The following is a 25,985-nucleotide window of genomic DNA, read 5'->3' as shown; positions in this document are numbered from 1 at the left end:
TGTGAATGTTTTTTTATTAGGTAATTGAAAATAGGGGGTATTAGGAAATTTAAACACAGAATTTTAGGTGTTAGAATGTTTCTGTGAATAGAGTCATTAGTGAATTCTTATTATTTGAGCTGAAGTTTTTTTTGTTTAAATAAAAATTCTCTTAAAAAAAAACATTTCCATCTTGATCTGATATTTTTTTTTTGTGTTGCTCCCTCTGTTCCTGAGAAACTTTCCTGAGTGCCTGGCTCAACTACATTAAAGAGGCACTCAGACTTCCTTCTCAGGAGGGGCGGGGCTTACACAAAATGGCGTAGTCGGCAGGATAGTGCCTTCACTTTATCAACAAAGTGAAACAGAGGGGCAGGAATATATGTGTATGTATGGTAAAAAGGTATTTACTGTTTTTAAGCAATTCATGTAAAGGCAATTGTTCATCTCTGGTGAAAAGTAAAATTTGAACGGTTGGGGCAACTGTTGTGTGGGGAGGGAAATTTTGTTTGCTTATTGGGGCCCACATATCAGGTCCAGAGAAGAACATGGAGGAACTACAGCGTCAGATTGACGAATTGAGGAACTCAATGGAAGGACGGGGACGAGGTGAACCAAGCCAGCAGCAGACCACTACAGTGGTACTTCAAAAGGAGAAGAATATTCCAGATTTTTACGGGTTTCCCACCCGCACAGGTGACATCCCGGTAGAAGAATGGATTGTGACGGCCAAATCAGCCTTAAAGATCCTGAGAGTGCCATCAGAGGACCAACTGGAGATTTTAAAAGATCACATCAAGGGTCAGGCTAAAGACACAGTGAAGTATATGGCAAGAGAAAGAGACCAAACAGTCGAGGACGTCTATGAATTACTTACCCAAGTGTATGGAGACAAAGTCCCTCTGGGGATACGGGTAAAGGAGTTTTATGACAGGCGACAAGGTGATAGGGAGACTATCCGGGCATTCGCATACCAACTTCAAGAGAAGCTAGAGATGATCAGAGCTCGGGATAGTTCTCGAGTGAGTCAGCCAGAGAATGTCCTGAAGGAGCAATTTCTGTTAGGCCTTAAAGATGTGTCACTGAGAAGAGAGATGACCAGAAGGTGGGAAGACAATCCTGGAATACGGTTTACAGACCTGATGCAAGCTGCCATCCGTTGGTCTGAGGAAGAGCGGATACCTGAGCCAGGGGTTTCCCGAGTAAGGATTCTTCAAAGGGGACAGAGCGAAGTTTCAGAGCGTCCCGTCTCCACAGAAACGGAAGGGCTGGTGACCGCACTATCTGAGATTACAAAACTGCTGGGGCAGATGGGGAGGAAGCAGGATGAAATATTAGAATGGCAGAGAAGAGAGACCATAAGTCGTCCTGATGATACAAGAAGAGAAAGGACGACACCATATGGAGGTGCTAATCGGAGAACACCTCTACGGGATGACCGAGGGCTTTTAGTTTGTTACAGATGCCAGGAACCCGGACACATAGCCAGATTTTGCCAAAGTGAGCGGAGAGTGACATCTGGGCCACAAGCTGGAAATTCAGAGGAGAACAATCGGCCATCCACAAGTGCTGGTGTTTCTAATTTTGAAAGAAAAGGGAAAGCACTAGTGAAATCCGCACATGAGGGGGAAGCACAGATACCCACTGTAAGAGTGCAGAGTGTGCAAGAGAAGAATTCAGAAACCAGTCGGGAAAGTTTCAAGGACAGAGCAATCGGAAGTAGTCCGATCTTAACAGTGTCCTTTGGAGGAATCAAGACGCAATGCATTGTAGACACCGGATCAGATGTCACCACCATCGTGGCAAGCCACTTTTATAAGTATTTTGACAACATGAACCAATTACAAGACGCGAGTTGGATCACTTTAACTGCGGCAAACGGTACAGACTTACCGGTGTTGGGGTGTATTGAGACCACTGCGGAATGTCTGGGTCAGAAAGTACCATCCTGTTGCATTTTTATAGTACGTGATAATTTGAATACTAGCAAAACTGAGAAAAATTGTATCCCGGGCATTTTAGGAATGAATGTGTTACAGTTCCTGGAAGGGTTGTTTAGAGATCTGTCACAGCTATCGCCTGAAACAAAGCATACTGGGGTTACACGCATTTGGCATGATATTACCCAGAAGAGAAAATTTGAAGAACATGACCCTTCAAGAAGACTAGGGTTCATCAAGATGATGGGCAATGAGAAGCATATCATTCCACCGTTATCTGAGAAAAGTTTTAAGGGCCAATGTCACAATGTGAGGGGAATGATCGCATGCACTAGGATGGTGACCGCTGGCAATGAGAAGGATGGGGCAGAGACCCCCAGTAGTAAGAAAAAAGGAAGAAGGACACCTCAGCACTGAGTATGGTGAGGTGGGGACCCCAAAGAGTGATGGGAAGGATGGTGAAAAGGAGACAGAAGGAAGGGCGCCTAGTGCTGATAAGGAAGGGGAAACTGGGGTAAAAACTGAAGAAAAAGAAGCAAAGGAGAAAGAAGAAGAGAAGGAGGCAAGCAGCGAGAGCAGTGAAGGTGAATTCAGCAGCGATGAGGAGAAAGATGAAGCAAAAGCTGATGAAAAGGGGGCTGAAAACTCTGAAGGGAGCACAGAAGGCAGTCCAGGAACAGCTGCTGCAGCAGGGGATAAAGCGAAGCTAGAGACCCCAGGGGCCGGGACTGAGGTGGAAGAAACCACCACGGAACCAGCTACAGTGGGAGAAAACAATAAAGAAATTGAAGAGAAGTTAGAAGTTGCTTGTGACCTGGCTAGAGAGTCTTCTGAATATAATGGATCGAAAGTGAAAAGAGCATACGATCAGCATGCCTGCGGACAGATACTGGAACCTGGTGTGTGGGTGCTAATCAGGAGACAGAATTTTGGGGGTCGCCATAAGTTGCAAAACTTATGGGAGAAAGAACCTTACGTAGTGATGGGAAGATTGGGAAGTGGGGAGAATGTATATAAAGTGCAAACGCGAGATGGAAAAGAAAAGATTCTGCACAGGAATCAGTTAAAACTAGTGAATTGGGATATCACTGAAAATATCCGAGATTTAACTGATGGTACAAACATTTCCAAGAATGATGAAAACTCTCCAGTAATTGAACAATTATCTCAAATGTTGAGTGAGATTAAACCCAAGGATACTGAAACAAAATGGCTTATAATCACTCAAGAACCTGTGGCTTATAATTTTGAAACAGAGGAGGGTGAAAGTGAGACAAATGATAATTTAGGTATGCGGGTTTCTAAGAGAGAAACAAAAGGGAGAGTTCCTAGATTTTTGTCAGAACATTACATTATGTAATGACTGATAAATTTAGGGATTAAGAAAAGAAAATTGAAAAGAAATAGTTGAAGGTTGAAGATGAATTGGGATGATACAAAGTTAGTGAAATGAAAAAATGTTTAGTTAATGATAAAAAAAATGTTTACTACGTACATTTTTTTTCTTGGCTAGCCCGAATGTAACCCTATGGGTTAAAGTTTAAAAAAATTACCTGGCTCCTTCTGGATCTGATGTGGAGACAGTGAGCAGTGCAAAGGCTTGTGCTGGGCTTGTGCTATGTATGACATAGACAGAGTTCCAAATGTTACTGTTAGGCAGTTGGGAGGTAAGGATAGAGCAGAGCAGACATATGTTAGCTGTCTGTCTCTAGCTTTAGTGAAAATCTGTAAAAAAAAAAACAGATTTGAGAGGGTTGGGAAGGTAATGGTTGAATGTGAAGTGAGTGCCTGTTAGTATTAACTTAATTTAAAAAAGCCAGACGCGGATAAAGGGCTTTAGTGAGAGACTGGGTTACCTGACAGTTTGAGAAAACAAAATATGAGTTGTATCTAAATCCTGTTAGTGTAATAATGTTAGTTATAAACTGACAAAGCAGGATTTTAGTTTGATAAAGTGCTTATTTCATATATTAACATAAGTGCTGATAGGATTAAAGTACCAATGCTTTATCAAGTCTGTTTAATTTGATAAGGAGTATTTAAGGTGAGAAGTTTCATTAGAATTGTGGAACACAATTCTTTGAAGAAAAAGGTATTTGTGCACTATATTGAGGGGACAGAGGTATAGAAAAATTGGAAGCAATTTTACTTTTAAAGAAGTCTATGCTTCCAGTGATTCAAGGTAGAGCTTCACATTCACTTAATGTTTTTTTTAAAGTAATGGTGGGAGGGACAGAATAGGGAAACTCAATTATATGTTTTTTTTTTAAAGGGACAGCTAGTTAGGAAAGTGTTTAAAGTTTGATGAAAATGGGTTATTGCCTATCAGTCAGGGATTAGGGTTTTCTATTATTGATTTAATTAAAAGCTTAGGATAGTAGGTACAGTCCCTGGCCAGGGATCAACGTGACAACTCATCAAATGGTACCCACCGTCCACGGAGAAAGAAAAGAAAGAAAGCTGACACAGTCAAACTTAGAAAAAGTATCCTTTTGAGTATCACAAAAGTAAGAGAGAATGAAGAGGACAGAATTGTAGAATATATACTTACCTGAGATCCGTCTGAAGAGGAACCTGGAAAGAAAAATAAACAAAGGATCAATTCTTGACAGTACACCATTACTAAGCTAATTTAATTGCATGCATGTTTGGTTTAGGAGTTAATTGAAGAGATACTTATCTGATATTGATATTTTTCTGGACAAAGAAACCTGGGGAGGGAATAGAAAACAAACGTTAGAATTTTCTGTTGTTAAACCTTGTGAATGTTTTTTTATTAGGTAATTGAAAATAGGGGGTATTAGGAAATTTAAACACAGAATTTTAGGTGTTAGAATGTTTCTGTGAATAGAGTCATTAGTGAATTCTTATTATTTGAGCTGAAGTTTTTTTTGTTTAAATAAAAATTCTCTTAAAAAAAAACATTTCCATCTTGATCTGATATTTTTTTTTTGTGTTGCTCCCTCTGTTCCTGAGAAATTTCCTGAGTGCCTGGCTCGACTACATTAAAGAGGCACTCAGACTTCCTTGTTCGGAGGTTAAATTTTCAGGAGGGGGCGGGGCTTACAATAATGTGAAAGAAAATAATATAATAATTGCACACCTAAAGATCACACCACGGTCAAACATACTATCAACCGGACGTCTGCAATGCTTCAAGATGGCGCCTTGGCGTCCACGTACAGTCAGCTGACTAAAATACTATCATGCACGTTACGTGTCAGGTGTTAGTAGAAATTGTGCCAATCAATGGCATTGTTCAGCCCATTAGGTTCCAAGGTATCGAGTTCAAAAATCCACCTTGCCTCCCTTCTTAATAAAATGAGTTTACGATTACCTCCTCGATGATGTGCTCCCACCTGATCTAATACTGAACACGTAACGTGCATGATAGTATTTTAGTCAGCTGACTGTACGTGGACGCCAAGGCGCAAGACTGACTGCGGCAGCCTCTGGGTGAGATGTTAGTTCAACTTCCGGCAGAGCCGTAACCGCTGGGGAAGGAGCCTATCAAGTCAAGCAGACAGCTGGAGCCGGTAAAAAAAAAGAAATGGGGGGGGGGGGGGGGGGGGGGGGGGGGTGGCGGGGCGCCCCCCAGCAGGGAGAGAAAAGTTCAATTTTGTTGTTTTTGGCTGCCCTGCTGAATTCGAGAAGTCAGGGGAAGCAGGTCAAAGCTGGGCTGGGGAGGCTTAGCCTCCCCAAGACTCTGAAACTGGGTGCCTATACCCACCACGTTTCTAGGCTTGTCATGGTGAGGCCATTTGGTGGGGGAAAGGGGAGATTTTGATCCCTTTCTCTCTTCAAGCTCCTCTCAGGTGCCCTCTTTCTAACTTTGTTGACTCTTGTGTGTCTGTTTCCATACATCTTTGTTATTGCACTAAAACAAAAATGAAACTATTAAATTATTGAGCTGTTCAATTCAGAACATGTATAATCTGTACCTGATTTTGTCTTATGATTTCTTTCTTTTTTAGCACCGTATGAGATCTGAAATTGCCAAGTTGCTGACACCACACATCTATGATAAGCTGGAAAATCATGCATCAGTTTTTCAGTATGAGAGAATCAAGGTGTGTTTTATTATTTAATTTCCTTGCTCAGACACTGTCACACTACATCCTATCCCAACCACCTGAGAGAAAGCGGGGGGGAGGGGGGTGTAACAGTGTCTGAGCATGGGCCTGTTTTTCTAAGCCACACAGCGGCACTGAATCCACTGTGCTCTTCACCTCTGGAAGGGGGAGGGTGGTGGTGGCAACAGCAGGCTCAGTAAGAAGAAGGAAAAAGGTGGAGATGCTGGATACAGGAGGAGAGGGAGGGGGAGGAAAAAAGGAGATGCTGGACTGGGTGGGTAGAGAAGGAAAAGGTTGTGATCCCAGTATAGAAGACAAAAAATGACATTAAAATCAGTGGTGAGAGGTGGAGGTGAAGGTTAATGTGGAGCTTGGGAGGGTGGGAGGGCAGAGCGTGACCCCAGCAACAAAAGAGGCACTCCACTACCCTGATTCATGATCGCTTTTATTAACCAAGCACCATAATTGTATTCTGTAAGCAGCTCTATAGTGTGTTAGAGCAACATGTAGGTAGGAAAGAGAGATTAAGATGGCTTTCAATGACATCACTGACCTTGATAGCAAAATGGGACTGAAGCTCCAGCAACCCCATTAAGAAAAGCTTGGTTCTTGTGAATTATACAAAGCCCCCATTTGGGAAAGGCACATCGCTGAAAAATAATGAATAAAAAATGGTGGGCCTCTGGGAGTTTGTTTCAGGGTACTGAGCAAGGAGTATCAGGAATGGAAAACATAGTTACGTCTGGGATCATACTGATGTTGATTTTGAGGATGGCAGAAGTTGGGGCCAATTGAGGAGATGGTTTGCTCAAGTGGGAGCTTAAAAACTGGCTGAGTGACATCAAACATGATATTGCTGAGCTGAAGGGAGATTTAAAATGCCTGGCATCTGAGCCATGGGCTGACATAGCACAGATTGGAGGGTGCATGAACGAGGTGGAGGAATGTATCAAGAAATACAACAAAGCCATAACAGAAGTACAAAAGGTTGTGGAAATCTGGAAAAAGAGAAAGTAGATCTTAGAAGGTCACGGACTTAGAAAATTGCTCTAGGAGGTACAGTATCAAATGGAGATGCTTGCCTGAGTACCTGGAATATGGAAACCATGTAGTAGTGGTAGAGAAGCTCATTAGACCCCTACTGGCACAAGGAGAGAACCAGGTGGCCAATACTGAAATTAAGATTGAAACACTGCACTATTCATTTGGCTCATCCAGACCAAATTATCTGAGTGACATTATTGCTTATTATTATGAATTTACCATAAAAGATAGAACACTTACACAAGCTAAGAAACCAGGAGGAAGGCAATAAATTGGAATTGTTTTCAGACCTAGTACTAGCTACTGTACAGCAATGAAGAGAGTTTCAAAAGGCCACTCACAAGCTAGTGGTCTAAGCAAGTGTGCAACAGGTGAACCTTTCCATTTGGCCTGGCTTCTACTATAGAAGGAACTACCTTAAGAATTGCGTTGATATACCAGAGGCATGGACAGTGCAAAAATAGGCAGGGTTCTCTGATACCCTGAATGGAGAAGAGCTACCAATTCCAGTGCAGTAGTGGGATCATCCTAATGGTAGCAGGTGGCCAAAGGTGGCAAAGGACTGCACCAGAGAACTGAAGATGCCACTAATGACCATGAAGCATCAACTTAAAAATGACCAGGAAGCATCAACTTAAAAAGTACTGTCAGGATACAGTGTGCCATAAATATAGTAGAGCTTTTATGGGCCACACTGGATAATCTAGTGGTGGCTGTATCGGTAGTGATTTAGCGCAAGATGAGATGTGTGTGGGTGGAGAGCTGTGGTTGTTCTTAATGTTTGAAATTATAGGGGAGCCTATGGGGTTGGTGATTTCAATCCTTTTGGGATGGCTGGCCTGCATAGTGGAGAGAGCAGGCTGCATGAATGGGAGGAAGGGTGGGGAGGGAGGGTTGACCTGCTGAAGATGCTGTAATGAATGGATAACATGTGTGACTCCATTGTGAGTTGCATGGGGAGTAAAACTTAATGGGGGTAGATAAGTACATTTAGAGTTGATCAGCACGGGATATCGATGAATGTTTATGCAAAAAGATGTGTATCAAAATTGTGAGCTTAAATAGGAGCTAGAGGCAGTAAAAGTGAACGTTGTCTATGTGTAAGAGACCATCTCAGAAAGAGGGATGAGAAGCATTGCAACACAAACACTTCCCCCTGGTCATTTGCACATCTAATATGCAGGAGCCCGATAAAGGAGGGTTAGCTATTTTGATGTTTTGCCATATTTAAGTACAAATATTAGAAATAAGCAGAGACAGGGGAGGATGCTCAGAGTGGGTCAGAGTTGGTGGATAACCATATGATTATTGAGTATCTGTGCCCCAAACACACAATGATCAACTTTTTTTATACCCTGTCCTAGAATATAGCATCTTTATCACCTGGGGGAATCATAACTTAAGTGGTAAATTCTGCTATTGATTGTAAGCAAAAGGGGAACTCAGCTTGAAGGGGAATGAGACAGACGCTAAAAGAAATGTTGGCAGCATACACGTTTACTAATAGCTGGAGACAGCTCCATGGGAGGGACACAGATTATACCTTCTTTTCAAAATCCCATAATAGCTACTTGAGAATTGATCTCTTTCTGCCAGCCCATGAGACCAAACAATCAGTGGTAGATATAAATATTGGATCTGTCACTTGGTCACTGACAATGTGGCAGTTTAAGAAGGGTCAGTGGAAACCTTTTAGTCTGGGTTGCGTTAAAAGAGCAATTTGAGGTAAATTAATAGGATGGACAGTCAAATGCAAATAGCAATGAGAAAAACAAGTAAATGATAATAATAAGAAGATAGGGCATTTAAAAGAGGAAGATATAGAGACTTACAGGCTCATTTTCAAAGCACTTAGCCTCCCAAAGTTCCATAGAAACCTATGGAACTTAGCCTTCCAAAGTGTTTTGAAAATATGCTTGTTAGTCAATGTTCATCTAGACAATTAGAGCATGATCTACTAAGTCCTAACCGGTGATACTCAGTGGGAAACAGCCGGCTGTCTCTCACTGAATATAGCTGGTTAAGTGCTATTTAACTGGCCAGGACCTGTTCCCGGCCGGTTAAATAGCGCTGAATATTAGACAGAATGTACCTATCTTACAGGCAGTAGAGTCCATACATTTGTTAAAATGAGCCAGCCAGTAGTTGTCAATGACGGAGAACACTGCCTCCAAAGAACTGCCTGCCCTGGTTGGTCCATACAGTAGAAGTCAGGCCTGGTATATGAACCTAAATCCATCTCATGGCAATATACAGCAACAATATGGTACCTTTGAGTCTGATGATCTTCTTTAATGTTACCCTCACCTTCTCCTGCTACTGAATGGTTTCTTCCAGAGCCTTGGTCTTGCTCAGTTTCTCCTCATGTTTCTTCAGAACAGCTTGCTGCTGCTGGTGGGCCCTCTGTAGTAGAACCAATTCTTTCTCCCGATCATTCTTCTGAAGGCAGCATGTAAAAGTTAAGAGGGAACTGTTATGGCATTGCGCAATCATTCTTTTACCCACAAAATGCAATGGTGACTTGAAGGGTGTTTCCCCTTTAGTGCCGATTCACTATTTGCAAAGACAGATTAAAAACATAGCTGGCTTTTTTTTTCGGTCATGGAAATCCATATGCAGAATCCCTCAAGGATCCTCTTTATCGCCTATGCTGTTTAACATTTTTTATGTTGTCACTAGGTAGTATTATGGCAGGAGGGGGTGAATTGATTCTTTTGTATGCAGATTATATCTTTATCTTGCTGACAGCTAATTCTACTGAAGATGAATCTTTTCTTAATAATAATGGAGGAGTAGCCTAGTGGTTAGTGCAGTGGACTTTGATCCTGGGGAACTGAGTTCAATTCCCACTGCAGCTCCTTGTGACTCTGGGCAAGTCACTTAACCCTCCATTGCCCCTGGTACAAAATAAGTACCTGAATATATGTAAACCGCTTTGAATGTAGTTGCAAAAAAAAAAATAACCCTCAGAAAGGCGGTATATCAAGTCCCATTTCCCTTAACTAAATATATCTAATATGTTAAAATTGAATACTACCAACTCTAAAATATTATGGCTGGGTAACAGCACAAGGATAATTCCTGATACTCTGCTGCTGAACATTAACGATTCGCTTAAAATTGAACATTCCACCAAAGTACTAGGAGTCTCAGTGGACTCCTCTCTGACTTTTGACTCTCAGGTTAAGAACTTATATAAAAGATGTTTCTTTAAAATTAAACAACTGAGAGCTATTCAATCATACTTTTTTTGTTAATTAATTTGCTATACTTTAACAAGGCATACTACAAAGACCAACCAATGTGAATATACACAACCCCCCCCCCCCCCCACACACACACACACACATATATTCAGAACTATCTAACAATATCTGCTTGTTTATTCAAATATTATGTTTTATAATTATCTTGCTGCCCAAGATCTTTCTGTAACACTAAATGTCTATTTTCTAATATATTTCCATCACTCATGAGGTATTGTAAGCCACATTGCGCCTGCAAAGAGGTTGGAAAATGTGGGATACAAATGCAATAAATAAATAAAAATTTGGAATCTTCTACCAGCTTTGGTGAAATCTGAATCATGCTGTTAGCTTTTCTTAAGCTTTTTAAAAACAAATCTTTTTAGTTAGTTTCTGGTTACGCTGGTGTTCTATTTTTTATTTTATATTAATCTTTTTTATTTTATTATATTGTGAGTTCCCAGTTTTGTAGACTGGTTTTATTTTGAATTGTAATCCACTCCAAACCTATTTTAAGGTGTTGATGGGATGTATAATTAACATCTAAACGGACCTTTCCATCTAAATCCTCATCTACCTTCAGCCTATTATCGATTGTATTTAAGATCATGTCATGACTACATCATAACAACACTCTGTAAGCCACATTGAGCCTGCAAAAAGGTGGGAAAATGTGGGGTACAAATGCAATAAATAAATAATTATAATTAACATTAACAAGTTACCTGGGCCTGATGGTTTCACGGCTAAACTTTACAAAATACAGTGCACTCCATTTAAGTGCACATCGGATAAGTGCATGCTCTGTTTAACTACATGCCGTACTTCGGTCCCGTTTTGGTACCAACAGTTTCTATGGGGACAAACTTCGGTTTAGCGCACCACTGATAAGTGCAAGATTCGCTTATATGCATGGTTTAAGACTGCTCCTCTGCAGAGAAGACTCTGCATAAGCGCATGCATGGAATATGGAAGCCGATTGGCACATGACAACCAACGAGATTTCAAATTTACCGCCCCTTTAACTGCCATAGGCAGAATAAGTGAAAGAATGTTGTTAGAGTGTACACTGGGGTCGTCGTCGCGACGGAACTGTAAGACATTAACATTGGCTGAACGAATAGAAGTTCTTTAAAAAATTAGAAAACAAACAAAGTCAAGCATCTATTGCTAAAGAATATGGTGTCAATTCCAGTCAAATTTCACGTGTCTTGAAGCAGAAAGACCAGCTTCTGGAAGACTGGCCAAACAATACAAATCCACAACGGAAACGAAAACGGGCGGGAAAAGCTGAGGAGGTAGAAGATGCTCTTCGGTGGTTTTCTCGAGTCAGGAGCAGACAGTTTCCTGTCAGTGGTCCACTGCTTATGGAGAAAGCTAACCAGCTAGCTGAAAGTCTTGGACTAACTGATTTCAAAGCCACTGTTTGATGGTTGGAAAGATGGAAGGAGAGGAACAACATAAAATTCAAGAAACAGCATGGTGAGAAACAAGATGCTGATGACTTTGGTGGTGAAAATTGGGTTGTTTCAGTTCTTCCTACCATCTTGAACGAGTTTGCACCTCATGACATTTTCAATGCTGACGAAAACGGTCTCTACTGGCGAGCGATTCCTAATGGAACACTTGCATTCAAACATGCCGAAACTACTGGAGGTAAAACGTCGAAGGATGGACTGACGATCCTACTTTGCTGCAATATGGATGGGAGTGAGAAGTTGGAACCCCTCGTCATTGGAAAAAGCAAACAGCCCCGTTGCTTCAAGAAAGTTAAGTGACTTCCTGTGTCATATGAGGCTAACGCAAATTCATGGATGACTGGGGAAATTTGGAAGCAGTGGTAAAGAAGTCAGACACTAGAATGCGGGCACAAAAGCATCAGATTTTGTTGCTTTGTGATAATTGTGCCGCACACAGTGATGATGTCAGGCTGTCTAACGTCAAGGTGGTCTTCCTTCCACCAAACACTACCTCTCTGATCCAACCTATGGGTCAGGGCATAATAGCCAATTCTTCAAGTAAGTCTAACGTCAGTTAATGGAGACTGTATACTGTACGTATAATAAACAATACTGTACATATGTTTATCAGATGTCAAGCTTCTTTGGGTCACAACGGTTAAGTGCACGCTCTGGTTAACTGCATGCATTTCTTTGGTCCTGGACCCTTGCACTTAAGCGGATTGCACTGTATATGCATATGATTTGGTAGAGGTCCTGACTACACAAAAGGATTACTGAAAATGCCACGTCATCCATCAAATCCAGGAGAGATCTATGGGGGAGCACTGGCGAATAACAGCCACACATAGTACCCAAATGGGTCCAGAGAGCTGTCCAAAAAGTCTATATTTAAGGATACTCCCACACACAATGTTTATAGGAGGCATTTGGAGCAGAACATTTTAAACATGCCCCTATGGTTGTATAACCCATAGTCTATGCTCTATGAGGATGGATATACATGAATAATAAAAACTTGTAATGTAGTTCCCGATACTTAACACCTATCCAACAGGAACCTGCTTTTTAAACTGAATAAGATCCAGGGAATAATCTCCAAAATCTTGGGACCATCTGCTCACTACCTCCTCATAAGGATAGGTCCGCAGAACCTTCTTCAAGCTCTCAAAGTAACAACCCGCAAGGCCCTTTGTTACTGCAGGCAAGGGTCAACACTCTTCAAAGGGATTTTCCTCAAAATGTTTCCTGTTGCGTTAACAGACAGTGTACATGGTGGTGCAACTGATACTAATGAATAGGGCTAATATCATAAGTTTCTTTTAACTCTTCATCAGACAAGTGGGTTTATCATCTTCCAATATATTAGAAACTTTAGATAATCCTTTAATTTCCCACCTTTCATATACCTTGCCAGTCATTCTGGGCTCAAAATTACCATTACCCACAATCGAGAGCAATGGGTATGAAACCGATAACTTTCGAAGAGCGCTCCAAGTTTGTCATATCAGATGGAGAAGCATAGACCCATCAAGCTTTCAGGGAAGCTTGAAGGCCCCTACATGAATCAGATGGGACAAAGTGACCCCCTAGTGAGCCCTCCAAAGAAAGATAGAAAAAAAGCCAGTCCACGAGCATAACGAAACACTGGCAATGGCATAAGCTCATGTGTCTGGTAATCCTAGGCCACCATCTCCCCTCCCTAGTGGTAAATATTTAAAAGTCATCCTCTGTTTCCTTCCATCCCACAAAAATCGACTGACATGTTTATTCCAAGTATTTACATCCTTGTGTTCTAACAATATCGGAAGGTTGCTGAAGAGGATACATCCACTTAGTTAGGAGAATCATCTTTACTAGCTGAATCCTGCCCCAGAGGGATATAGGCAAATGTATCCATTTTTTACACACATCCTTGTCATCTGCATCAAAAGTAAATTTTTAAAAAAAAAGTATTATTTGTGTAACTTCATTGTGTGTCTCCCAGTCTGTGTACTTTTTGAAAAAGTAAAAAATCGATTCACTTTTACTCATTCTACATCACTCAGGATTTTGTACGCCTCAGTCATATCTCCCCTCAGCTGTCTCTTTTCCAAGTTGAAGAGCCCTAACCTCTTTAGCCTTTCTTTTGTGGATCCATTCCTTCTGCACAGGATTCAAACATGCGTGGGATAGGCATAAAGGAATCCTGTGCAGAAGGAATGGATCCACAGAAGCTTAGCTGAAATTGGGTGGCGGGGTGAAGAGGGGTTGGTGGTTGAGAGGCTAGGATAGGGGAGGGCAGACTTGTACGGGGTCTGTGCCGGAGCCGGTGATGGGAGGCGGGACTGGTGGTTGGGAGGCGGGAAATACTGCTGGACAGACTTATACGGTCTGTGCCCTGAAAAGGACAGGTACAAATCAAGGTAAGGTATACACATATGAGTTTATCGTGGGCAGACTAGATGGACCGTGCAGGTCTTTTTCTGCCGTCATCTACTATGTTACATATGAGAGGAGTTCCATCCCCTTTATAATTTTGATCGCTCTTCTTTGCACCTTTTCTAATTCCGCTATCTTTTTTGAGATCCAGCAACCAGAATTGAATGCAGTTCTGAAGGTGAGATCACACCATGGAGCAATACAGACGCATTATAGTGATTTGGATTATTCTTCCCAATGTGCATCACTTTGCATTTGTTCATATTAAATTCCATCTGCCATTTGGATGCCCATTCTTCCAATTTCCTAAGGCCTTCCTGCAATTTTTCACAGTCCACATGTGTTTTAACAACCATGAATAATTTTGTGTCGTCTGCAAATTTAATCACCTTACTTGTCATTCCAATTTCCAGATCATTTATAAATATGTTAAATAGCACCAGTCCTAGTACGAATCCCTGCGGCACTCTACTATTCACCCTCTCATGAGGAACTTTGTCAAAAACTTTCTGAAAATCTAGATACACTACATCAACCAGCTCATCTTTATCCACGTATTTATTCACGGCTTCAAAGAAATGAAACAAATTGATTAGGCAAGACTTCCCTTGGCTGAAACCATGCCGACTATGTCCCATTAAACCATGTTTGTTTATGTGTTCCATGATTTTATTTTTTATAATAGTTTCCACTGTTTTACTTGTCAGTGACGTCAGGCTTACCGGTCTGTAATTTCCTGGATCAAACCCTGGAACCCTTTTTAAAAATCAGCAATACATTGGCCACCCTCAATCTTCAGGTATTACGGATGATTTTAATGACAGATTACTAACAGCAGATCAGCAATTTCATGTTTGAGTTATTTTAGTACCCTTGAATGCTTGTCATCCAGTTCAGGTGATTTACTACTCTTTAATTTGTCAGTTTGACTCAGTACGTCTTCCAGGTTCACCAAGATTTATTTCAGTTCCTCTGCATCATCACCCAAAAACATTTCCAGTACAGGTAGATTTCTTACATTTTCTTCCATAAAGATTGAAACAAAGAATTAATTCAGTCTCCACTATGGCCTTGTATTTCTTGAGTGCCCCTTTTGCTCCTTTATGATCTAACGGTCCCACAGGTTCCCTCCCAGGCTTTCTTCTTCTGATGTGCCTGAAAAAGTTCTTACTGTGATTTTTGCCTCTGTGGCAAGTTTCTCTTCATATTCTATTTTAGCCTTCTTTATCAATGCTTTGCATCTAATTTATCATTGCTTATGTTGCTTCTTATTTTCTTCATTTGGGTCCTTTTTCCATTTTTAAAAGATGTTCTTTTTGCTATAATCTCTTTCACTTCACCTTTTAACCATTCTGGCTGTTGTTTTGTTTCTACCTTTATAAATACATTAAATGCATCTGGTCTGGGCTTCCAAGATGGTATTTTTTAAAAGTGTCCATACCTGATTTAAAGTCCTAACCTTTTCAGCTGATCCTTTTAGCTTCTTTTTAACCATGTTCCTCATTTTATCATATTCACCCTTATGAAAATTAAATGCAGCTGCAGTAATTTCCTTTATGACTTCACTCCAGATATTAACTCAAACTTGTTTATTTTATGATCAGTGTTTCCCAGCGGATTCAACACTGTTACCTCTCATACTATGCCCTGCAGTCCACTAAGGACAAGATCTAAAATGGCTCCCCCTCTAGTCTAGTCCTGGACCAGTTGCTCCAAGACGCAGTCATTTATTATGTCTAGGGATTTTACCTCCCTAGCACTCCCTCGTGTCATATTTATCCAGCCAATATTGAGGTAATTGAAATCAGAAAATTAAAAAAATAACAATTTCTTATAAGTTTACATAAGTCTGACTACAAGGGAAGAGATATTAACACAAAAACTGAGTGGAGAAAAAGACCTCAGCGTGCTGGGCACTCATCTACAATGATAAGATCACCAGCTAACTATCACAGGTCTCAAATAAATAAAACCTCCACTTCACCCAGTAGTACAAAACCTATGAACAACGGAACAGTTCAAAAACATTTGTCTAACTAAGAAGAGTCTGAGTCCACTTAACTCCAACTGCCCACATCTATCCAAGGCAGCAATAGCAGACAGAAAAAATTCTTTATGATCCTTCTCACATTTTCTTATATCTTCTTAGGAACACCTCTGAAATTCTTGACAGGAAATCCTGTTTCACCTTATGGCTGCATTGCAATCTTACTTAACTGTACCAACAAATCAGTAAGAACCAGTTGAGGGGGAGGTAAACTGTCCAACGCTTCAGAGATGACTTGTAATGCTTCACCTTCAGGGATACTTGTGTACAGGGAGCACACATCCAAGAACACTAACAAAACCAAAGACAGATCTTGAAAGTGTAAAGTTTCCAAACAATTCAAAAAAAATGTGTAGTGCCTTTCAAGCTCTTCAGCTTGGAGAAAAAAGATGGCTGAGGGGGAGATATGATAGAGGCCTATAAAATAATGAATGAATTGGAACAGGTAGATGTGAATCACTTGTTTACTCTTTCCAAAAATACTAGGACTAGGGGGCACACAATGAAGCTACAAAGTAATAAATGTAAAATGAATCGGAGAAAATATTTTTTCACTCAACGTGTAACTCTGGAATTCATTGCCAGAGAATGTAGTAAAAGCAGTTAGCTTAGCGGTGTTTAAAAAAGGTTTGATAGCTTCCTAAAAGAAAAGTCCATAGACCATTAAAATGGACGGGGAAAATCCACTGCTTATTTCTAGAATATACAAAAAGAAAAATGAATGGCTATGCTCTACCTCAAAATAATTGTAGCATACACAAATTGGAAAAGGAGAGCTAATTGGCTCAACAGCAATATCTTGAAAAAAGGGCGTCTCATCCAGTCACAGCGACACTTGTATGCGTCTGGCTTTTATTGAGCCTATGTGCTCGTGACGAAATGTAATCATCGACTGCCCCCAACCACCAGTGATGCACTAGAATTATTTACTGTGAGGTTCCTTATATTGAATTCTAAATAAATATGCCTTGATATCGCATTATGATCATCACTCTTTTTTTGTTGTGATTTTTTCTCACTAGTGCATTCACGGGGTTTAAAGTCTTTCCTTACGATACTAGTTATACTGTTGAAGTCAAATAAAGCGGTATACAAAAGGACAAGTATAAACTTATCTCAATTATCCTTGGAAGCTGTGGGTTCTTATGTTACTTTCAATCCAACGATTGTTGTGCCCCTCAGGCTTCACTTATAGAACTTGATCCGGTCTCCGAGATTAATGCCCACCCGACAGGAGCCTGTTTCGCTATTGTTTGCTTCGTCAAGGGCGATAGGCATATATCTATAAAAAACGGAGAACATATATTTGATCTATAGAGCTGTAATTATGTACTACATATTAAACATACCGTGTAAATTAATGGCGTCAGGTCTCACTTTGGCAGAGTTCTATGGCGGCAGTATCTGCTGAAAAAATGGCGCTGGTGTTCAGCTCAAAATTATTGCAGAGAAGATACCCCAAGAAGGTCCTTAAACGAGCTTATACTAGGGCCAAATATGTTAATAGAAATTTATTACTGCAAGGCACAAAACGTGACCCTCAAGAAGATCAAGTTATGACATTCATAATGCGATATGTGCAGGGTGGAGAAACAGCATCCAAAATCATCAAACAGCACTGGGACATTATGCGTGCCCATCCTGTCTTTGCCAATTATCGTATGAGAACAGCTTTTTCACGATCACGTAACTTAAATGAAATATTAAGTCCAGCAGACCTTCCTCCAATGGGTCTGGCACCCATTAGCCAGCAAGGCAGCCATTCTAAATGCAATAAAACTGGCTGCAAAACTTGCCCTTTAACTATTGAGTCTGCCCAGTTTTGCCATAATGGCACCATATATCAATTACAACATCAAACTACCTGCCGTACCACTCATATCATATACTATATTAAATGTCCTTGTGACAAGGTATATATTGGTAAAACTAAAAGATCTCTAAAAGCACGGATGGTAGAACACAGATCACGCATAGCAGCAAATACTATGGGTGCCCCATTAGTACAACATTGCATCAATAACCAACACTCCAGTGAATCTTTAAAATGTATGGTTATTGACCACATAATTCCCAATGCCCGTGGTGGCAATATCGACAGGATGCTTTTACAAAGAGAGGCACGATGGATATACCGCCTCAACACAGTAGAACCTCATGGCCTTAACACTTTCTTGCATTGGGCATGTTTCTTTTAAGATCGGCGATACACAGCTGATCCATACGTCATAATTGAGAGGTGGAGCTCTCTGTATTTAAAAACTGAACACCAGCGCCATTTTTTCAGCAGATACTGCCGCCATAGAACTCTGCCAAAGTGAGACCTGACGCCATTAATTTACACGGTATGTTTAATATGTAGTACATAATTACAGCTCTATAGATCAAATATATGTTCTCCGTTTTTTATAGATATATGCCTATCGCCCTTGACGAAGCAAACAATAGCGAAACAGGCTCCTGTCGGGTGGGCATTAATCTCGGAGACCGGATCAAGTTCTATAAGTGAAGCCTGAGGGGCACAACAATCGTTGGATTGAAAGTAACATAAGAACCCACAGCTTCCAAGGATAATTGAGATAAGTTTATACTTGTCCTTTTGTATACCGCTTTATTTTGACTTCAACAGTATAACTAGTATCGTAAGGAAAGACTTTAAACCCCGTGAATGCACTAGTGAGAAAAAATCACAACAAAAAAAGAGTGATGATCATAATGCGATATCAAGGCATATTTATTTAGAATTCAATATAAGGAACCTCAGTAAATAATTCTAGTGCATCACTGGTGGTTGGGGGCAGTCGATGATTACATTTCGTCACGAGCACATAGGCTCAATAAAAGCCAGACGCATACAAGTGTCGCTGTGACTGGATGAGACGCCCTTTTTTCAAGGTATTTCTAGAATAAGCAGTATAAAATGTACTGTTTTAGGATCTTGCCAGGTACTTGTAACCTGGATTGAAACAGGATGCTGGGCTTGATAGACCTTCGGTCTGTCCCAGTATGGCAGTACTTAAGTTAATCAAAGCCAAAGTGGTTGCAGGAATCTACGGATCACCCCCGTCAAATGCAAGATAATGTCCCTTTATCTCGGTTCCTGTGGTTCTGTCATAAATTAAGATTATAGAGTGTCGTCTGACCAAGTGCAAAGTGATGCGTGTGGGAAAGAGGAACCCGAATTATAGCTATGTCATGCAAGGTTCCACGTTAGGAGTCACGGACCAAGAAAGGGATCTAGGTGTCGTCGTTGATGATACGTTGAAACCTTCTGCTCAGTGTGCTGCTGCGGCTAAGAAAGCAAATAGAATGTTAGGTATTATTAGGAAAGGAATGGAAAACAAAAATGAGGATTTTATAATGCCTTTGTATTGCACCATGGTGCGACCGCACCTCGAATATTGTGTTCAATTCTGGTCGTCGTATCTCAAAAAATATATAGTGGAATTAGAAAAGGTGCAGAGAAGGGCGACGAAAATGATAAAGGGGATGGGAGGACTTCCCTATGAGGAAAGGCTAAAGCGGCTAGGGCTCTTTAGCTTGGAGAAAAGGCGGCTGAGAGGAGATATGATAGAGGTCTATAATATAATGAGTGGAGTTGAATGGGTAGATGTGACGTGTCTGTTCACGCTTTCCAAAAATACTAGGACTAGGGGACATGCGATGAAGCTACAATGTAGTAAATGTAGTTTTGTACATTTTTGGGATCTTGCCAGGTATTTGTGACCTGGATTGGCCACTGTTGGAAACAGGATGCTGGGCTCGATGGACCTTTGGTCTTTCCCAGTATGGCAGTACTTATGTACATTTGGTAGAGAAGTTTATTAATGAGCAATATCCATTATCCATTAAAAAGGCAAAAAAAAGTGCATTTTATAATCCCAGAGAGGAACTGTTGAGATATATTGAAGATAATTGTGCAGGGGAAGTTTTGACCTTCTTGTAGAAATATACTTCGATGTCTGATGTTTTACAGAAGAAAAGTAGACCTCCTTTGTCGAGTTACATCCTTGTTTTCAGGATGTCAGGTTCATTCTTGCTTATGAAAGAAATTGCAATCTGGGGGATAAAGTGAGTCATAATGGTATTAGAACTGTACGGAACATTTGGTCAGATGATGAGGGTACTCATCATAGTTGTGTTCATCAATGTACTGTTTGTCACATTATGATGGAAACTACTGTTTATTTGCATAGGCAAACAGGGCTGAAGTGCAGTCTCAGAAGTGTGACTTCCTGTTTGTCAAAGAATGTGATCTATTTGATACAATATGTCTAGACTGTTAAAGAGGTGTATGATAGAGCATCACCACTACATCACTGCCAAGAAAGTAGAAGTAACCCATTGGGGGTCTTTTCAGCATTCTTTTCATGAACTGTGATGTGTGATATTGGAGCAGTTACAAATTTCAGATCATCGGGGTGATTTGTGGCGCCTGCTCCAAGAACATGAACTGAGATGGATATTCTTATTTGACTCTGTGCCAAGGGTTTGAATAACCAGATTGAGTGGTCAGCATTCTTCTGACGTTCTTGTTGGATTGATAGTCATGTGCAGTAGGTGGAGTTTATGATGTCACGAATGTTTGAAATGTCAGCGTCTCAGTTTCCCTGTCGCCATCTTGAAAGAAGTTGTGCTAGTTGATCAGCGGGTTTCTCTTGATGCAGGCCATAAGGTGAAACAGGATTCCCTGTTGAGAATTTCAAAGGTGTTGCTAAGAAGATGTAAGAAAACTGTGAGAGGGTTTATGAAGATTTCTGCCTATCTGCTATTGCTGCCTTGGATGGTCGTGGGCAGTTGGAGTTAAGTGGAGTGTTATAGTGTTGTTAAACAAATGTTTTTGAACTATTCCGTTCATAAGTTTTGTACTACTGGGTAGAGAGGTGTGGTACTAATGGGTGGAAGACTGAACGTTGTTTTTTGTTTTTTTTTTAAGTGGAGTTTTTTTTTTTTAGACCTGTGATGGTTAGCTTATTTATTTTATTGCATTTGTATCCCACATTTTCCCACCTATTTGCAGGCTCAATGTGGCTTACAGAGACCTGTTATGGCATCGTCATTCCAGGATATCAGATACAATTAGTGATGCAAAAAGATTAAGGATGGAAAAAAAAGAAAAGATCTAGGCAGATAAATGTGGAAGGAAGACTTTCATAACTGGGGTGGATTGGCGAGGTGGTCTAGTTAGGCTATGGCTTCTCTTTGTAGGCCTTGTTGAAGAGATACGTCTTCAGGGATTTACGAAAGTTAGATATTTCGTCGATGTAGATGAATGTAGAACTTCTGCCCAGTCAGGAAGGGCTAGGACAGCTGTGTAGTTGGTGATTCGATCATTAGGAATGTAGATAAGCTGGGTGGCTGGTGGTCGTGAGGATTGCCTTGTCACTTGCCTGCCTGGTACGAAGGTGGAGGACCTAACACGTCATCTAGACAGGATTTTAGATATTGCTGGGGAGGAGTCGGCTGTCTTGGTACATGTGGGTACCAATGACATAGGAAAATGAGGGAGGGAGGTTCTGGAAGTCAAATTTAGGCTCTTAGGTAGCAATCTGATGTCCAGATCCTCCAGGGTGGCATTTTTGTAAATGCTTCCCATTTCATGCGCAGGACCCATGAAGCAGGCAGTTATGACCTTGTCGATATAGATGAATGCCCACACGCTGAGGTCTTTTTTTTCTCCACCCATTTTTGTGTTAATATCTCTCCCCTTGTAGTCAGACTGATGTAAAATTATAAGAAATAGTTTTATCTCCTGTTTTTTTGTTTGCTATTGGTAATTGAAATCACTCATTATTACACTGCTACCCAATTTGCCAGCTTTCCTAATTTCTGTGAACATTTCTTTATCCGTCTGTTTGTTCTATCCTGGTAGATAGTAGCAAGAGCACAAAACTTTCCACAGATAAGCAGCAAGCAAAAAAGCCAAAGCAAAGTAGTACAGCTCTACAAGAATACTCCTTCCTTTCACACATGGAATTTCTATCCATAATTTATTTATTTAATACATTTATACCTCACATTTTCCCACTTCGTTGCAGGCTCAATGTGGCTTATACAAATACAATATAAAGTAGGAGCATAAAGTAACATAAGTATAAAGCACACTGTAACATAGTAACGTGGAGGGGCATAATCGAACGTTGCCTGCGATCTATTTTGGCGGCGGCGCTACAGCTGGCTGGAACCGTATTTTTGAAAAAGATGACCAGCCATCTTTTTTTTTTTCGATAATGCGGTTTAGCCCGGCAAAATGCTGGAGTTCGCCGGGGTTGAGATGGCCGGGTTTTTTTCCAGCGATAATGGAAAAAAATGCCAGCCATCTCCAACCCGGCGACATCCAAGGCATTTGGTCGTGGGAGGAGCCAGCATTTGTAGTGCACTGGTCCCCCTCACATGCCAGGACACCAACTGGGCACCCTAGAGGTCAGTGCGATGAACGTCAGAAAAAGCTCCCACATGCATAGCTTCCTTACTTTGGGTGCTGAGCCCCCACTACCCACAAAGGTACAACACTACCATAGCTCTTAGGGGTGAAGGGGGCAACTACATGTGGGTACAGTGGGTTTTGGAGGGCTCCGATTACCAGCACAAGTGTTAAAGGTAGGGGGAGATGGGCATGGGTCCACCTGCCTTAAGTGCACTGCGGTACCCACTAAAAGTGCTCCAGGGACCTGCATACATGCAGGCCTCTAGGACTTGTTGCTGCTGTATAACCTTGGCACACCAGTTGACACCTGAAGACTAATCTCTTTGAAAACGTCCTTTATTTGAATAAGCACGTTTACTCACAGTTAACTGCAGATCAGAGGTTGTGCCCCACTGGCAAGGAGGCTCCCTGGTACTGAGATTAGCAGTAGGTCAGAGCTGGTAGAATGGTGTACAATGCCCTCTTTCAGCAACATTCAAGGTAATAACTAAGGTCTCTAACGTGGGTAACACATGACAGGGATCTAAAATTGGCTTACAAAAATGGCCACTACCTCATGGACTACCGGAAACAAAACAGGGCACACTCTGACCCAGTTAGCAGGGGGGAAAAGCACCATGGGAGTAGAGCCCAGTACCCTACACCCACCACAATGCATTGCTGATGTGACTCTGCAGTGCACCTAACCGAAAAGGTGTCACACTCACCCGAGAGCCACATCATAACCAGGGAAAGGCTGTCAGAGGATAGAACACATTGTGCTGTCATGGAGGTGGGTACGGCATTTGAGGCTGGCATAGAGGCTGCCAAATTATGTTTATAATTGTGTTTTTTAGGGTGGGAGGGGGTTGGTGACCACTGGGGGAGTACGGGGAGGTCATCCCCGATTCCTTCTGGTGGTCATCTGGTGAGTTGGGGCACCTTTTTGAGGCTTGGTCGTGAAAATAAAAGGACCAAGTAAACCCGGCGAAATACTGCTTAATGCCGCTTTTTTTTGTTCCATTATCGGCGAAAGCCGGCCATCTGGTAGCCACCCCCATGCCCGCCCATGTCCCACCTTCGCTAAGCTGCCGACACGCCCCCTTGAACTTTCGCCGGCGAAGCAATGGGAAAGCAGCAATGCTGTCAAAAATGCCGCTTTCGATTATACCGATTTCGCTGCTTTTAAGAAATCGCCGGCCATCTCCCGATTTATGTCAGGAAATGGCCGGCGATCACGTTCGAAAATAAGCTTGATAGTAACATAGTAGATGACGGCAGAAAAAGACCTGCACAGTCCATCCAGTCTGCCCAACAAGATAAACTCATATGTGCTACTTTTTGTGTATACCCTACCTTGATTTGTATCTGCCATTTTCAGGGCACAGACCATAGAAGTCTGCCCAGCACTAGCCCCGCCTTTCACCACTGGCTCTGCCACCCAATCTCGGCTAAGCTTCAGAGGATCCATTCCTTCTGAACAGGATTCCTTTATAGTGAAGTAAACAGCCTGCCTCTGGCTGGCACTGCTATCTGTTTCATGTAGAATGTTTATTTTGTTTGACTCAGTTCCCTCTTAAACATATAGCACACCCCCCCCCCCCCCCCCATTTGATCTAATCTATCATTATGATATAATTGTACCCTGTTAACACAGTGTCCCATTGATTGTTCTCTTTCCACCAGATCTCTGAGATGCCTATTATATCTACCTCATCAATTAGTGCTATATACTCTTAATTCTCCCATCTTAAAGGCTTCTAGCATTTGTATACAGGCACTTCAAATTGTGTTTACTTGCATCTACAAGCTGCTTAGAAGTTAACGGGGATAATGTGCATTCTTTACCCTGCTGTCTCCTTAAACACTCCTGGCTTCTCTTTCACTGTTGTTGAAACTTCTCCGTTGGGATTCCCTAAATGTCCTGTTTCAATGGTATCCTTCAAGGATACACCACACTGAACCATGCGCTACTGGATGACTGTTGGCCCCCAACCCCCAATTCTATTTTAAAACCTGCTGTACTTCCTTTTTAAAAGTTAGCGCTAGCAGACTGGTTCCATCCCAATTAAGGTGGAGGCCATCCTTTCAGAATGGGCTCCCTCTTTCCCAGAATGTTGCCCAGTTCCTAACAAATCTAAATCCCTCACCCTGCACCATTGTCTGAACCAGGCATTGAGACTGTGGAGCTCTGCCTGCTTCTTAGGTCCTGCGCATGAAATGGGGAGCATTTACAAAAATGCCACCCTGGAGGATCTGGACATCAAATTCCTACCTAAGAGCCTAAATTTGACTTCCAGAACCTCCCTCCCTCATTTTCCTATGTCATTGGTACCCACATGTACCAAGACAGCCGACTCCTCCCCAGCACTATCTAAAATCCTGTCTAGATGACGTGTTAGGTCCTCCACCTTTGTACCAGGCAGGCAAGTGATAAGGCAATCCTCACAACCACCAGCCACCCAGCTTATCTACATTCCTAATAATCGAATCACCAACTACACAGCTGTCCTAGCCCTTCCTGACTGGGCAGAAGTTCTTTGAGTCACATCCTCTGTGCGAAAGGATATTACATCCCCTAGTGGGCAGGTCCTGGCTACAGGAGTACTTCCTACTTCACCAGAATGATGCTCTCCTGTTGGCTGAAACACAGACCGTGTAGGATCCCATTAAACTTTTCTGGTGCTCTTACTCCTTATGGTTTTTCTGGTCTGTTTTGGTTCATCTTCCGCCATTTTTTGTGGTTTGTGTTTGATTTTAAGGGAGATTCGGACTCTCTGGGTAGGCCTTGAATCCTTACACTAACTTTCAGATTAGGCCCTGAACAGCACAAGGTAATGCTGGCAGTCTCCTCTGTGTACCTCTCTGTCTCCCTCAGCTCCTCTAGTTCTGCTACTCTAGCCTCAAGAGAATGAACTCGTTCTCTGAGAACTAGGAGCTCTTTGCATCACATGCACACACATGCAGTCTCTTGCTAACAGGAAGATAATCATACATGTGACACTCGATGCAAAAGATTGGATAGCACCTCTCTCGCTGCAGGACTAATGTCTGCATCTTAGTATTATTGATTCGTTTAATAATTTAAAACTTGTCAAGGTATGAGGGATATTAGACTAATATAAAAGAGCCATTAGATAATATGGTACATTGTGAGATTTATTTAGTGTTTGCTTCTGAGAAAGTAATGAAATGTAATTAAAACTGTGTAATGAATACTCCCCTCTTGTTGTCCTAATTAGAATAACTGACTATAAATTAAGAGATGAGCTAGGGGTGGGCAGGAGTTGGGGAGGGTGGATGGGATTGAAGACTGAATTAGCCTCTAAAGGCACAGCAGGACTTATCTGTTAATGCTGTAGCCTGTGGT

General features: G+C 41.5%; 1 protein-coding gene across 1 annotated transcript in view; it reads left to right on the top strand.

The window, feature by feature from the left end:
* LOC115474434 (NFX1-type zinc finger-containing protein 1-like) overlaps positions 1-25,985 on the top strand; it is a 303,411-nt gene that overhangs the window by 255,833 nt on the left and 21,593 nt on the right. Inside the window, 1 exon segment of the mRNA XM_030209896.1 lies at positions 5,894-5,989. Within this exon segment, the coding sequence (XP_030065756.1) occupies positions 5,894-5,989 (96 nt within the window).

The sequence above is a fragment of the Microcaecilia unicolor genome, chromosome 1 (genome assembly GCF_901765095.1).
Source record: "Microcaecilia unicolor chromosome 1, aMicUni1.1, whole genome shotgun sequence".
Taxonomy (NCBI): Eukaryota; Metazoa; Chordata; class Amphibia; order Gymnophiona; family Siphonopidae; genus Microcaecilia; species Microcaecilia unicolor.
The sequence above is the reverse complement of the archived record's forward strand: the minus strand, read 5'-3'. Positions and strand labels throughout refer to the sequence as shown.